Source organism: Urocampus carinirostris, chromosome 2, assembly GCF_059441175.1.
Source record: "Urocampus carinirostris isolate Australia breed hairy pipefish chromosome 2, RoL_Ucar_1.0, whole genome shotgun sequence".
Taxonomy (NCBI): Eukaryota; Metazoa; Chordata; class Actinopteri; order Syngnathiformes; family Syngnathidae; genus Urocampus; species Urocampus carinirostris.
Genome location: NC_142350.1, coordinates 35,714,265 through 35,729,848, shown reverse-complemented (window position 1 = coordinate 35,729,848; position 15,584 = coordinate 35,714,265). Strand labels below are relative to the sequence as shown.

Here is a 15,584-nt window from a genome sequence, read left to right as displayed (position 1 = left end):
ACATGCCCGGAACACCTCCCGAGGGAGGCGTCCAGGAGGCATCCTTATTAGATGCCCGAGCCACCTCAACTGGCTCCTCTCAACGCGGAGGAGCAGTGGCTCTACTCCGAGTCCCTCCCGGATGACTGAGCTTCTCACCCTATCTCTAAGGGAGAACCCAGCCACCCTGCGGAGGAAACTCATTTCGGCCGCTTGTATCCGGGATCGAGTTCTTTCGGTCATGACCCAAAGTTCATGACCATAGGTGAGGGTAGGAACGTAGATCGACCGGTAGATCGAGAGCTTTGCCTTTCGGCTCAGCTCCCTCTTCACCACGACAGACCGGTACAGGGTCCGAATGACGGCAGACGCTGCACCGACCCGTCTGTCGATCTCCCGTTCCATCCTACCCTCACTCGTGAACAAGACCCCAAGATACTTGAACTCCTCCACTTGGGGCAAGACCTCCTCCCCGACACGGAGGGAGCATACCACCCTTTTCCGACTGAGAACCATGGCCTCGGACTTGGAGGTGCTGATCCCCATCCCGGCCGCTTCACACTCGGTTGCGAATCGCTCCAGCGAGAGCTGAAGATCACGGGCTGAGGAAGCTCTACTCTAATACCAAATGTGCTAATAAAATACAAAATAAACTAAATATGAATAAAATTCCTAAATTTTGTGCAGGCTTGGGGAGTAACAAGGAGCAAGGAGAGAAAGCTTACCACGTGTTGTGAGTCATAATTTTATTCATATTTAGTTTCTTTTGTCTTTTATTAGCATATTTGGTATTGGAGGATACCCAACCCAGGATACTAATAAGTTGCTAATAATTAGCTTCCATGAAGAATTTAGACTCCTGCTGGATAGCCGTTTGAGTGGTATTTGTGGATTAACAATGGGTGTTGACACAACAAATTCGATTTTCATTTTACAACATTGTATTTTAAAAACACCAGATCACATATGTCAAAACAAAAGGCCATGGCTCAGCAGGCCGATGGGCTACAGCAGGCCCACAACAATGATTTCCACAGCCCATGAGATGATTTTGATTTATTATTAGAACCGGCCCACAATATGATTGGCAAGTTGCACTGCGTACATATCAGACGGAAAACATGACATTTTCTTAGGTTGCATATAAGTTCCATGTTACAATAAATGAATGTGCAAATACATCTAAAATCATTGTTTGTTTTAAGAAAATATTGCTTTATTTATCTAGTTGTATTGGAATACTCGTACTAGGTTTTCAGTAGGTTCCATCGGGTTCAAAACAGTACTTCATATATGTTGTACGATGATGCTGTTGCTACTGGAACACATGAATGTTTCTTGATTTATGCCTTCATCGCCGGGTCTTAAATTGCAAGTTGCTTCAATTCTGAGGTTTTCATAATAGCATGTTTGACGTAATCAGCCCCATATTGGAGTCTAGTTTTGTTTTTAATAAAGAAAGCTTGAAGTAACTCGCTTTTAGAGGACGTTCTGTTGCACATTCGAATGACATGTTTCTGGGGGTCGCTGAGATCAAGAGGTCGCTTTAAAAGCAGGTGGCGAGTATCGTCTCACTCTTTCCAGGTACCCGAGGATCAAAAGAACCCACAAATGCCACAAGTCCCCAAACGCCTTGTTCTCTTTTGACTAGAGCACAAGAGCGCCAGCTGACTTCAAGCAAACGAAGCAACTATGTCACGCTCTCTCAGGCAAAGGTCCTTTTGTGCAACTCGAAAAAAACAAAAGTAGATGGTTCTGAGGGGCACGCCATAGAAAATCTCTGCTCATTTCTCTCATTAGACTTTTTCACCTCCCACAATACACCCACCACTCTAGAAAATCCATCACATTCCAATTTCTCTTTTTAATGTATTGTTTTATTTAATTTATTTTGACTACATTTTATTGTTTGTATCAATCAATGTGTGTGTTTTTGACCGAATTAGTAATCAATTGTCAAATCAATAAACTGAGTTAATAAATGTGTACTGTAGCTCCTTTAAATTTATGTGACTGATAGTTATTTAAAAGAGTGGACCTTTGGCATCCTCTTTTGCTAACCTGAGGTAATTGTAATCAGCATGCAGAAATCCTTAAACTTTTCCTTCTTAACATAAGATAAAAGACATCAACGTAGTTTAAACAGTATTCAAACAACATTTTTTGAGTGCAGCCATCAATTTGTAACTAGTTTTTTCATTTTACCCTCCATCCATTTGACTTTGACATCCATGCACTTGACTAGATAATCTATTGCAGGGGTCAGCAACCTAAGACACGCGTGCCAGCAGTGGCACGTGAGCGCACGGCAAAATAATGATTTTTTTTTAATGTTTTTAAAAGCGCATTTACCTGAAATTTAGACATTTACAGTCGCGCCCCTCCTCCTCTGCTCCGTTTGTGAGCGTGTGTCTGCGCGGAGCCGAGGAGTGATCCGTGTTTTGCCCCAGCCAATGAAACACATGCGCGCAATAAACAAATCATGACGGCGAAAAAAATTTGTTTTCCGCCAGCGTGGGGAAATGACTGGGGCTTTGTGCAAAAAATGACCGTGCTGTTTGTGCATTATGCCTCGAGAGCAATGTACCTCGCACATCAAGTGTTAAACGTCAATACGTAACGAATCATGAACATGAATTCAAGGACGAGCCTGACAAGGCGAAGACATTAAAACGTGCGGTGTCCAGGTACGGCAAACAAACACAGACCCTGAAAACCACTGTCATTGCTAAAAACGCCATTGCTCACTGCATAGCAAAGCAAGGAAAATCTTTTACTTAATGCAAATATATTAAAGAAGCGTTCTTTTCGAGCTTAAAGGTTTTGTTTGGTGGCTTGCCTAACAAAAACAAGCGTAAAACACATCCCTATGTCAGCCAGAAGTGTTTAACGTCAAAAGGAGGGGCTGGCAGAAAGCGTGTGTGTTTCAATTTGATATTTTCTGCTTTAAGATTTCATTGGTGAATAGTATGGTAGCTGTCCATATCACTTGTTTTTTGATTGTAGTTCATTGTTGATGAATAGTTGATTCTTGTGGTCAAAAGTTGAAGTCATGGATTTATACAGGCCATTCCACTCGTTGCTCACATTCACTTTTTAGTTTATTGATGAACAAGAATAGTGCTAGATAAATAGGTCAGTTATACGATTTAAATGTCTGTCCATGTTGTATATTTTGACTAGTGTAAAATGACAGTTCAGTTGGATATTAAAAAAAAATGTTGTGCGAGTCATTAATCTTGGCGTGGCACACTGATTTACAAGGAAATTTGAAAGCGGCACTCCTCACCGAAAAGGTTGCCGACCCCCTGATCTATTGAGTCTGAGGGTTTGGGAAGCAGGGGTGCCTTAAAGCATTCTTAAAGGCATACTTAGTTTTATCTTATGTTTTTATTCGCGATTTTGGTTAATACCTCCTCTCGTCGTCCCTTGATCGACAAAACCAAAGTGTTCAATCCCTTTAAACATTCATGCCACCCTGCAGTTTGCCAAAGAACTACCTTTTCAAGAGAAATTTTTAGCCACTTGGCGTGCTCCTGTATTGTGGCTCCAAACCGCAAACCTCTACCACACCTCGTGTTAATTCCAACCATGCCCTTGATTCTATGATCATCCAGCAACACATTGACGGAACTGTCTACAGCGTGTCCACACAAGAAGCAGAAGGAAAGCAGTAGAACACTAGACCGGTCCCGCAGAAGTTTGCTTTCGCTCAATCTGGTTTGAAGCCTCAGCGGGAGCTTGCACGAACTCCGGATTGCAATGACAAAAGGCAGTATATTACTATCCATATGTTTAGAATATTTTACCACCATCCTGACAATAGCAGAGCTCAGTATTGTGTTCAACATCTATAAAATTGAAATGACCAGGTTTTTCAACATGATTCTACATACATGATTCTGCTGCTCTTCCGTGGCAGGACTTTGGGCGCTGAAAAAGTAGTTGCTGCTGAGATATTTATTTACAATCAGAGAAGACCGTTTCTGTCTCAATGACGTGTTCTTCTGAGGCGTCCTACGGTACTGCTCCATGTCCAGCCAACATTCCAGGTGGATACTGAGGAAAAATATTTATACATTTCAAACACATGTGAGACCACAGACTATGTTGAGAGAGAAGGTCTGGCTCCAAGTTGTCACTTACTTCCTCTACCGTTGTTTCATTGGAATGAAATAAGAACATTGTGTGATGTTATCAATTTTTGTCTCAAAATATTACATTTTACAATTCCCCAAAATATTGGCCACTTAGTTGCCTTGATTGACCTACATGTGCGAGTAAATAGACCTTGATATTTCTAACAAATTGTGAGTCAAAGTGAGCTTGCATGATGGCTTCAGATGCAACAACACCAATCCATAGGGAAAATATCTCATTTCATGCAGCATCTCACCTTGCAGCTTTTTTTCGAAGGAAAGACATAAAACGCCAAATCTCATGACGGTGGCGAAGTAAAGAACCCAGGTGGTAACCTTGATACTCGGGTGGAACCTTGGACCAAGAGTCAAGGCTGCCTTGGCTTCGAGAACAGAACTCGGATAATGGATTCAAGGCTGATGGAATGTACTGCTGCACCTGTTTTGGAGGCAAAAATGTGTTCTAAACTTAGAGTTTTTTTTCAACAAGAAAGATTAATTGACCTTAAGTCACACCTGGTTAAATCTTACACGATATGGTTGTACATTATTGTTAGAGTATGAAAAATAGTTCAATAATGCTGCACCATAAAATAGATAGCTATAAGATATATGTCCTTAAAAAGGTCTGTAATGTATTTCAAAAATACATAAAATTTAGATATAAAGAGTTTGTTTGGGTATTAGATGTTATAGATAGATAGATAGATAGATAGATAGATACTTTATTCATCCCCTAAGGGAAATTCACATTTCCAGCAGCATCCCTAAGCTGAGAACAGTACAATAATAAAGCCAAAAGAATACAATATACAAATACCCAGTGTGACGTGCAAATGCCCACTTTAGCATGTTATATAGAGTAACCAAATAGTGCTACACAGAACACATAATGCAGTAAGATTCAGTAATATCCAATGTAGGTGGTGTGGTTTAATGTGGGCCTTTACTCTGCCGGGTGGAGTTAAAGAGCCTCATGGCATGAGGAAGAAAAGATCTCTTCAGTCTGTCCGTAGTACAAGACAGTGACAGCAGTCTGTCACTGAAACTGCTCTTCTGTCCGGAGATAATGCTGTGAAGCGGATGCGATGGATTGTCCATGATTGACCTCAGCTTTTTCAGTGCCTGTCTCTCAGCTACTGTTGTTAGGCTGTCCAGCTCTTTGCCCACAACAGAGCTCGCTTTCCTAGCCAGTTTATTGAGACAAGAGGCATCCTTCTTCTTGACGCTGCCTCCCCAACACGCTGCCGCATAGAAGAGGGCGCTTGCCACTACTGTCTCATAGAATATTTTCAGGAGCTTTTTGCAGATGTTGAAGGAGGCCAGCCTTCTGAGGAAGTAAAGTCGGCTTTGCCCTTTCCTACATAGAGCTTCTGTGTTGGCAGTCCAGTCCAGTTTGTTGTCCAGCTGCACACCCAGGTATTTGTAGGTCTGGACAAATTCTACACATTCTCCCTTGATGGTTACAGGAACCGGATGAGTTCTGGTTCTCCTGAAGTCCACCACCATCTCTCTGGTCTTGGTGGTGTTTAGGTGCAGGTGGTTTGCGTCGCTCCATCGGACAAAGTCCTGAATCAATTTTCTGTACTCCTCCTCCTGCCCGTTTCTGATACATCCCACGATCGCAGTGTCATCTGCAAACTTTTGCACATGGCAGGACTCAGAGTTGTACTTAAAGTCCGATGTATATAGAATGAATAGGAACGGAGAGAGAACGGTCCCCTGCGGAGATCCTGTGCTGCTAACCACGGTGTCCGATTTACAGCCCCCCTGTTTCACATACTGCGGTCTGCCTGTTAGGTAGTCAGTAATCCATTCTACAAGGTGTGAGCTAACTCCCATCTCTGTCAATTTCCTACTCAGTAGCAGAGGCTGTATGGTATTGAAGGCACTAGAGAAGTCCAAAAATGTAATCCTCACAGCCCCCTTCGCCCTATCCAGGTGAGAGAGGGATCGGTGTAACATGTATAATATAGCATCCTCCACTCCCACCTTCTCCTGGTAAGCAAATTGCAGTGGGTCGATGGCGTGACGGACCTGTAGCCTCAGGTGGTGCAGCAGCAGCCGCTCCATGGTCTTCATCACATGTGATGTCAGGGCGACTGGCCTGAAGTCGTTGAGTTCCTCTGGTCTTGATTTCTTTGGGACTGGGATGATGCAGGATGTTTTCCACAGCTGAGGGACCCTCCCCTGTTCAAGGCTCAGGTTGAAGATGCGCTGTAGAGGGTCTCCCAGCTCAGACGCACAGGCTTTCAGCAGTCGGGGGGATATTCCATCCGGACCAGCTGCCTTGCTGGTTCGTAGCCTTCTCAGCTCCCCACACACCTGGGCTGAAGTTATTTTTAGTGGGGGGATGTCTTCCATGCTAGTGTCCAGAGGGGGAGGGGGAAGGACAGCTGCACAACTCAGGGGTGAGGATGAGGCGGAGTGGTCAAACCTGTTGAAAAAGTTGTTCAACTGGTTGACTCGCCCCACATCTATATCCACAGCCACACTCTGCTTGGTGCTGCAGCCAGTAATTGTTTTCATCCCTTCCCACACCTCCTTCATGTTGTTGTTCAGCAGCTTTTTCTCCAACTTCCTCCTGTACTGCTCCTTCCCTTTCTGGAGCTGGACTTTGAGCTCCTTCTGTACTCGTTTTAGCTCCTGATGATCACCATTTTTAAAGGCCCTCTTGCCAGCGGTAAAATTGTACATTCGAAATGTTCGAAATCTTTTTTTGCTTGCCAATTTCCTTTTGGTGGTGCAAGATTCTGTTTTCTTGTTTTGATTTTAAATAGGTCTTCCCTGCAAAGAAAACAATGAACGGGGGTAGTTATTCAAAAGCTTCAGCCTACCCCCTTTGGGAACATGTTAATTTAATCTTGTATATAAATCCCAATAAATCCTTTCTTTGTGCATGTGTGCGTGTTCGTAAATGGCTTCAAGGTTCCGAAGTGACTGAACCAATTTTCAAAATTCACACACTCTGTCTATAGGCTTCCTCGAGAGTCTTGAGTCAGGTTTTGTGTTATTGCAGCCCCAATACATACTAACATAATTGATGAACATGGTGTTATACCACGCCGGGGTCCTTGTTCCACCTTGTCAGCCAGCACAGGTGGGTGGGGGGATCACAATAAACCCATCTGTCGCTACCTTCAATCAAGACTGCAGCCTTCAAAAGCTGTTGGAGACAAGCGACTGGTGCTTAAATGTTGATCATTCGTTATTAGTCGAAGCCGATCCACGTTTGACCAGTCGAGTTTGTATTCTTGATCTCATCTCCTAATTTTGCCTCAATCCCCTACTAAACCCTTTCTTTCCACCTGCTCAGCCCTTGCTTTCTACCTGCTCATAGACTCCCTCCTTGCTAAAGACCACTGACTCCAGCCCCACACTCTACAGTACTCACATTCACCACCCTCTTTTTCAGATGCATGAAGACCTCCTTTGCACTTTGGTTTACCGATCCACGCTTACACCTGGCATCCATCCTTCTATTATCTGCACTGCTTATCCTCGGTAGGGTCGCAAGGGTGCTGAAGCCCGTCCCAGCCATCTTCGGGCAGTAGGCCCTGAACTGGCTGCCGGCCAATCACAGGGCACATAAAGACCGACAACTCACTCGCTCATTTATGCGTAGGGACAATTTGTAACGGGCAATTAACCTGACATGCATGTTTTTTTGGAATGTGGGAGGAAACCGGAGTGCCCAGAGGAAACCCACGCAAGCACGGGGAGAACGTGCAAACTCCACACAGTAAGGTTCAATTTCATGACCAGGGAACTGTGCCGCACACAAGCTAACCACTGCTCTCCCGTGCTGCACGCTTGGCGTCATTATCTCAAAAACTCCTGTCCTGCTACATCCTGGTCTGAGTCAATTTATTTGGTACCTGGCACATTTGACTACTTCTACTATTCAAATTATAACAAATAGCATTGCTGGGAATTCTACTTGGGGGCTGTGGTTTCCTGAAACGTGTGTGTTACATTTGGCCATTAGACCGAGCCGGTGCACATACAGTCATCGCTCATTGGTGGTGGGAACTGGTGAGGCGGGGAGGCTTTTTCCATACCCATTCGCGCCAGGTGGCGCTTCTTTCACAGCGGAGTAGGAATCCATACTTCTGCTATCTAATAAGGGATAACAGTGTCAGGCAGGAGCGGTTGTTTGGCTGGCTCGATAGTTTAAATTAGGACCCAATGTAACTATCGATTAGTGATGGAAATTCCGGCTTTTTACAAGAAGCGGCACTTTCAGCTCAGCTCACTTACATACCCAACATCCTCACCCAAGGAGAATTGCCCAGCAACGTTGGACCATTCTGCTTGTGTATTATATTATTGTACAGCTGTTTTTTTGTCCAACTATTTTGTTTCCTTCTATCCATCTACCGACACCAAGACAAACACACACACAAAAACAAATAAAATTAAAAGGAAAAAGTAGCAAAAAATTTTGGGGACCATGGCCAACTCAAATGCCCAAACACCCAAACAATTTAAGCACCTCGGCACCCAAGTTGGTCCTGCTTTCATCCCTCCAGATGAAACGGCCATGTCACTCGGGTCAGGTTGACACAACACACTCTTCTGTTCAACAGCAGGACCCGACAGCTTTCACTGGTTTACCCCTGCCACATCATACAGGTGCCCTGCCCATCCCTTAGAACAGGTCTAAACATCCCACTATTTCTCAAATTAGTTTTGATGATATTGTTTGGGGATGCATAAATAAAATGCCACAATCATTAGATTTATATTCATTGGAAGAGATGTCATAATAACCGGCAAATGGGTGTCTTAATACACTGTTTTAAATTACATGATCAGTTTTCACAAACACTAAGTGAGTAAAATAAATGTCACATTTGAAACACAGATTGTTAATAGAATACAATAGATAGAATAGAATATACCTTTATTGTCATTGTTACAACATGGGATATATTGTGACAACGAAACTGGACGTGGCACTCCAGGCCCACAATTTATAGTGAGGATAAGGAAAACAAAGAGATAAAGGAACAAAGAAGATGTTTGTACTGTCCTTGTTGTATAGGCTTTGTTTTCCTCCGAAGGGGGGTGGATGAGGGGGTGAGGGACAGACAGAGATGGGCGGATCCAACTAGAGGTTTGATCTTACTGTACACACGGTCCAGTGTTTTTTTCCCTAATTGCTCAGGCCACGTATTGAATGGATTTGGGAAGTACAGTCCTTAAACATGCCCGATTAAAGTCGCCGGCGACGATAAAAGCTCCGTCGGGGTATGCAAGCTGCTGTTTATTGATAGCAGCGGGCAGGAGATTTAGCGCTATGCTGACGTTAGCATCCAGTGGAACATTAGCATCCGGTGGAACGTAAACAGCAAGCAACAATACAAAATACAATAAAGTATAATAAATAAAGTAAAAAATACAAAAGTAATGGAGGAAAGTGAAAAATAAATGTACTAAAATAAACTAACAAAAATGTTTCTGTTATTCGGTAGCTAATTGCACAAATTTTAAGCATTTTTTCCAAAAATATTTATTTTACTTTAGACCTATATCATGGTTCACGGTATTTGTTTTTATTTTATTGTTTCTCTAAAAAATATCTGTTACATAACCCACCCTCCCGAAAAATCAGTAGAATAAAACATAACTATAAGTTTGAAATGATTGAAATAATTTTGCTTATCTGCCAAGATTATTTTTGTTTGTGTTTGTCATTTAAGCTCACATTTCTTTCTGACCTGGTTGATTCTTTGGCTTGATTCTGCATACAACTTCTGGAGCTCCTTATATTGCCAGTTGTTGATACAGCGTACTTCCTCCCGTACACTTAGCTAAACACATACAGATAAACTATTAAAAAAAGTCTTGTGCTTTTTAAATAGTTATAATAAAATATCCATCAATATGATTAATGGATGTATGTGTGTAACAGGTGTATAATAACTTTTGTTTTATTGAAATTCCGGCTGAAATATGTTGTAAAGTTTCTGTATAAACACAAACAGATAAACTATTAAAAAAAGTCTTGTGCTTTTTAAATTGTTATAATAAAAAAATCCATCAATATGATTAATGGATGTATGTGTGTAAAGGGTGTAATAATAACTTTTGTTTTATTGAAATTCCGGCTAAAATATGTTGTATAGTTTCTGTATAAGTGTCCTGCAATGATGAGTCCAACAGTGCCACCTGCTGGTATGTGGTAAGGTTTGGTTTGGCTTTAGACTTTGCGACAGGAAGGGCAGGGTTTTTGGCAGTCTACAAAGAGCTGTCAACGGTAAGACACGATCTTTTGGTGCTCCGCAAAAAGTTAATTTTAAACATTAAAACCACAGCTGACAAATCTCTCAACATGCACAGTAATGTGATTGATGTTGTCAAGCTGTTTGGATTTATTTTCGTTTTGTTTCTGTCGCCTATTATGTTAGTTTTGCCGGACGTTGCATGTTGTGCTAAAATACTAATTCCCCTCATAGAGATCAAAGCCAACAGAGAAGCTTAATGTGTTGTGTTGTGACTCATTATTGCAGGACACTTATACAGAAACTATACAACATATTACAGCAGGAATTTCAATAAAACTAGTTATTACACCCATTACACATGAGATGTGCATGAACTGTACTAACCTGCGAGAAGGATTCTTCATCCCTCTTAACAAGGGCTGTCCAAGCATCCAAGAGAATGTTCAAGATGTGCTCCTCTACCTTATCAAAGAGCTCCTCAAAGGCAGGCATGAGTTTGTTGTGCACCTCCTTTCTGACCTCCTCCTCCAAGCTGATGCTCCTGCTGGCAGATCCATGGAGGTATGTGGAATACACAACCTAAAAATACACAAATTACAATAAATTCAGAACTCTTTTAATGCTACAAGAAAATGTTACTTTATTTGGGTTGTTAAATCAACATCCTTTTGCAGTTAACCTTGTGTACGAGTAGCTGTGGGTTACTTTCTACCTTCTTAAAATCACACATTTTAAACTTGTTGCAGTTGGTAGAGGGGCCTCTTCCTTTTTTTATGATTGTGTACTACCACTTGCGCCTATACTCGTGATTGGCAGCATTGGTGGGTTCTACAAGTGCAGTGGTAAACCCACTACTAAAGAGGCAGCAGTTTGCATGCACACAAAGACAGACATGCCGCGAGGGGACGAGCTTTCCACATTACCAGTTGTTTTTTTTGTTAGCAAGAGTGGTTTACGGCACAAAAGCGTTTGAGGATGAGATGGTGAAGCAAAACATAGGTCTGCCTTTTACAGCTTTCCAGGAAGTGCCTTCCAAGTACGTACAATTAACCATCAATAGTAACCACATACTCTGGAGTCCTACTTGTACTGAGACTTTAAGGCCTGGGGGTGTCAGACTTGAGGTTTCTGGCATGTGCACAGCCATGGAACCTAAAATATTTGTAATACGAACTTGTTAACTGGTTTCCCATCGTGCGACATCACAACCACCTAGTGGCACAATGCAGAGGAGAAGCAGCGTCCCTCACAAAATGACAAGGTGGTGAGGCACTCAGTGTTTTTAAACTGTCGTTTTGAAGTCAAAATCATAAATCCCCGCTCGTTCAAAAACAATTTTGCATCAAGGTTTCCATTATCGGTTGCATTCCACATACTTCGTTTTCTTATGCATTGCTATTCTGTCCATTTTTTCTATGCTGTATTGGTCTTCCACAGCACAGTAAAACTCCTGCTCTTGTTAAGCTTTTAAAGTTAACACTAATAAAATATACACCTCAGCCAAGTTACATGTTCATCTTTGGTTGTAAAGATGCTAAGAATTGTTTTCTACAACAAGGCAAGAGGGAGGCTTGTGTCTTTACTCAAGCGTCTTGACATAGACAAGAAAAATGCTTCAGACGAGGCAGTCATGCAAACAAATAGACACTAACTGAAAGAATGTATTTTTACATTTCAGACATTTGAAGAGAAATTGTGTTTTTTAATGAAAAAAAAATATCAATTTGAATAATAAGTAAAAATACATGAAGTATCTTAAATAACACAAGGCTCGCTGAGAGGGAGCTGACACGACTGTGCCATTTTGCTGCTAACAGCACCTACAATAGAAAAAAAAACCAAAAAGACTAGGCAAAAGAAAATAAGAAAAAACACTGGTGTTCTAAAATTCCTTCCTATCTTAGTCAATGAAATTTGGTAATAAGCTTGAAGTTGGTGTACATTTTTTGAGGTGTCTTTTAAAAAGAGTTAAATATTTACTCTGTTAAGTATGTGTTAACAATGGCCAACTGAGTTCCAAGGGCCCTTATGCTTTATTTTCAAGGCACCTATCTGCATTTATCGTAAAGCAAAGCAAAACACGGGGCGGAACACATTAGGTAGAAGAAATGGGGGGTGGAGAGTCATGTTGGATAGTGTGGTCATGCTCGTTTTTGTTTATATCAATTAGGTGTAGCATGAAAATGGTGAGTAGGGAGAGGCCTTCTTCAAGTTCAGTCAAAACACCAACATGAAAAAAAGTTTACTGGAGGGTGTCTAAGAACTGCACATATTTGCACATGCATCATGAACGAGCCGACAGAAGCTGTAATGATGACACAAGCCAGGAAAAAAAAATAGTCCCAAATTCTGTACAGCTCCACTAAACTTAAATTTGAATAAAGTTTTCATTTGTGTACCTGAGCTATTTGCTGCACTCTGTATGGATCCAGTCTTTCCTGGTAGAAGAGCTCGTGATAGTGCTGAAGGTCGTTCCAGAAGTAAACTGCATTCTCCCATAACTTTGAGGGAAATCATTTAAGAAGCCAAAAACATTTTGAGTGCAAGTCTAAGCTTAACATGGCACCTACCTTGTTTGCAGGCTGCTCACAGAAATGTGTAAAATACAAGCCAGCATGGGCGTCTACCAACAGTGCTTGCAAAATCTTTTGAAGTCTCGTGAAGCTAACGGATTGACTTCTATTCGAGTTAAACTGTTCACAAAAATCATTGAAAAAATACATTATCGGAACATCATATCTCCTATTTCTCTCACTTGCAGCTGGTACATCTCGGGGAGCCAAAGTTCAGTGCAAAAGGAATGAGGTACCATTGAGGTCAAGTGAGGTCGTGCACGCAACTCTCTCCCTGGCTCCATGTTGGAATAATCACGGGCTGTTAGGACATGCTGAGATGTCCAGTAACGAGGAATCCTGCAGGGAAGAAAAGGGGGAAAATGTATTCTGAACTCAGCATCCAAAAACAATAAAAGTAATAAATCACCAGTAAGAAACGATTGACTTAAGGAGGTTGGGCTGTATTGCGCACAGCCTGTCCTTTGTCCAGCAGGGAGAGGTATTGAGGCCCCACTTGCGGAGCTGCTCCATGTTTAGGCAGTTTTGACTGCTGCGGAGCAAGAAGCGGCTCCTCATCAAAGCTAACAAACTGAGACAGACAACACAATCTGTCTAATCCCATATAATTTTAAAAATGCAAACATATAAAAAGAAAAGCAGCACCTTTTCTCAGTCTCTCCATCTGAAGTTTTCAGTCTTTCTATGTCCATCCACAGATTAAGCAATCTGCTGCCTGATGTGCGCTGCAAAAACTCTTTGAAGTCGTCCATGCCCGTTTGGTTGCGATGATGACAGGTAACCGGGCAGCAAGCATTCGGGATTATTTCCAAAGCTGCATAATAAAGCTTTCTGATCATTTACAGTATTTTTTCGCATTCTTATCTCCTAAATGTATTGACCCCTTTCCAGTCTAGATTAGCACCGGATCATCACAGGATGCATGTGCATTGTTGACCCAAAACGGCAGAAATGAGAGTAAAAGTTTAAATGGAGCGAGAGAAGATTTGTATGTTGAGTTACCTTTTTAGAGTCTGAATGTAAAAAAACAACATGCCCAGCTGTTGTGTGTACAGGCGCAGCAATTGCGACAAGATTTTTTGCAATTCCCATAGGAAACAGGCCTTTTCAAAAGCACCTTAGGAGCCTGTGGCTGCAAGCCATTAAAAATAACTGACTGGACCGAGGACATCATTTGGTATGTCTGTTTTGCGGTGCCCGATCGGGTTTGGATTTGCTTGAATGACAAGAGTCAGGGAAATGCGAAGTGTTTTCTTCCAATGCCTACTATAGACTGCAATCTCGCTACCGCTAGATAGTAGATATTTTATAATTTCAATAATGATAAGAGTAATGACATTATTACCATAATATTGTATATTTAATATGTATGTAATAATACATTTTATTGTTAATAGTAAATATTGTTATCGTCATTGATCCACCAACACTAATGATGTATTTAAGGTGAGTGCAAGTCAAGAAGAGTAAATTCTTTTAAAGTTTAACTTATGTGTGACCTAAGCTACTGTAAATATGAACTGGTCAAATGAGGCACTATTTTCGTCCATTTATCTTGTTGGCATAAAAAGGTATTTTACCAGTTACTTATCCTTTATGGACAGGCATCGTATACAAGATGAAAAAGTCACACACAATAGCTCCAGAAAGTGGCTCGCACAAATCTGTGTGTAGCCTGTTGGCTTTGATCACAAAAAAGTAGCCATCTTGCCGTTTCCACATACATTGTGCTATATTGATATGTTACTATCTATGATCCGCCATTTTTTTCAGTGTATCATTATGCCACTGATCTGCCTCAACAATGCGCATGCAGCTGAGCTACTGTACATCACACGGAAAGGGATCAATACGCCAGCCATTTGTATCAATGTTAGTCCGACCTGTTAGGTTTTCCTGACGCTGTGCATTAAACAAGAACATTGCATCGTTAAAGACTCGTTTAACCACACCAGCAGCCAGGTTTTGCAAATATCGTTGAGAGGCCTCATCACGTAATGGTTTCTCTTGAGCCGCAGTTGACGCTTCTGGGTTGTCAACGTCAGCAGCATTCAGATTTGAGGGAAAATAAGCAGAAGACAAAGATAATGTGGAAGATGGCCTGGAAACTTTGGAAGAACATCTGATGAATTCACTTGAGATTTTTGCCATATTTTGTAGAAAATGCTCATAGTTGAGTAATTTTCACACAACATTTAGCAGTGATGAAATATCGTGAATTATTTAAATGAACAAATATTCATTGGCCGTGTACAAGCTCCTGGGATACATACAGCCGTTTTAAAAATAAACACTTATATAAACGTTTCCATATTTTTCTATATAAATTAATATGCACCAGCTTTTACACCTAATTTGTGCGATATAAATTCTACCACATATTTAAACTTGTGGCCTTAAGAACTAAAATAAAGAATCAGTGCTTGTCGTATCCCAGGATGTGTACCATTGTTATGCTGTGTATGTTTAGTTTCCCAACCGTTGCTTTCTTCCAGTGATCAGACGAGTACACATTCATCCATATTAATAAGTGGCTGCGGATTAATTTTGTTCTTTTTATATATTATCTGCTTATGAGATTTTAAATGTACTGTACTAACTTATGTTCGATGAATCTGTTTCAGATTGGAATGCGACAAAAAAAAAAAAAAAAAAAATCTTGC

At 41.4% G+C, this 15,584-nt stretch overlaps 1 protein-coding gene across 6 annotated transcripts in view; it reads right to left on the bottom strand.

Annotated features, from left to right (window-relative positions):
• Positions 1-15,584, bottom strand: part of rgs22 (regulator of G protein signaling 22) — a 30,184-nt gene that overhangs the window by 13,475 nt on the left and 1,125 nt on the right. For 5 of the 6 annotated variants that reach the window (XM_088326337.1, XM_088326336.1, XM_088326341.1 and 2 more), the window contains exons 7-16: positions 14,805-14,948; positions 13,567-13,735; positions 13,331-13,492; positions 13,158-13,260; positions 12,919-13,041; positions 12,748-12,849; positions 10,733-10,927; positions 9,842-9,934; positions 4,376-4,557; positions 3,876-4,038 (exon numbers count right to left, since the gene is read on the bottom strand). In XM_088326337.1, coding sequence (XP_088182463.1) covers positions 3,876-4,038; positions 4,376-4,557; positions 9,842-9,934; positions 10,733-10,927; positions 12,748-12,849; positions 12,919-13,041; positions 13,158-13,260; positions 13,331-13,492; positions 13,567-13,735; positions 14,805-14,948 — 1,436 coding nt within the window. The remainder of the gene's footprint in view (positions 1-3,875; positions 4,039-4,375; positions 4,558-9,841; positions 9,935-10,732; positions 10,928-12,747; positions 12,850-12,918; positions 13,042-13,157; positions 13,261-13,330; positions 13,493-13,566; positions 13,736-14,804; positions 14,949-15,584) is intronic. The other variant, XM_088326340.1, reaches the window with a different exon arrangement.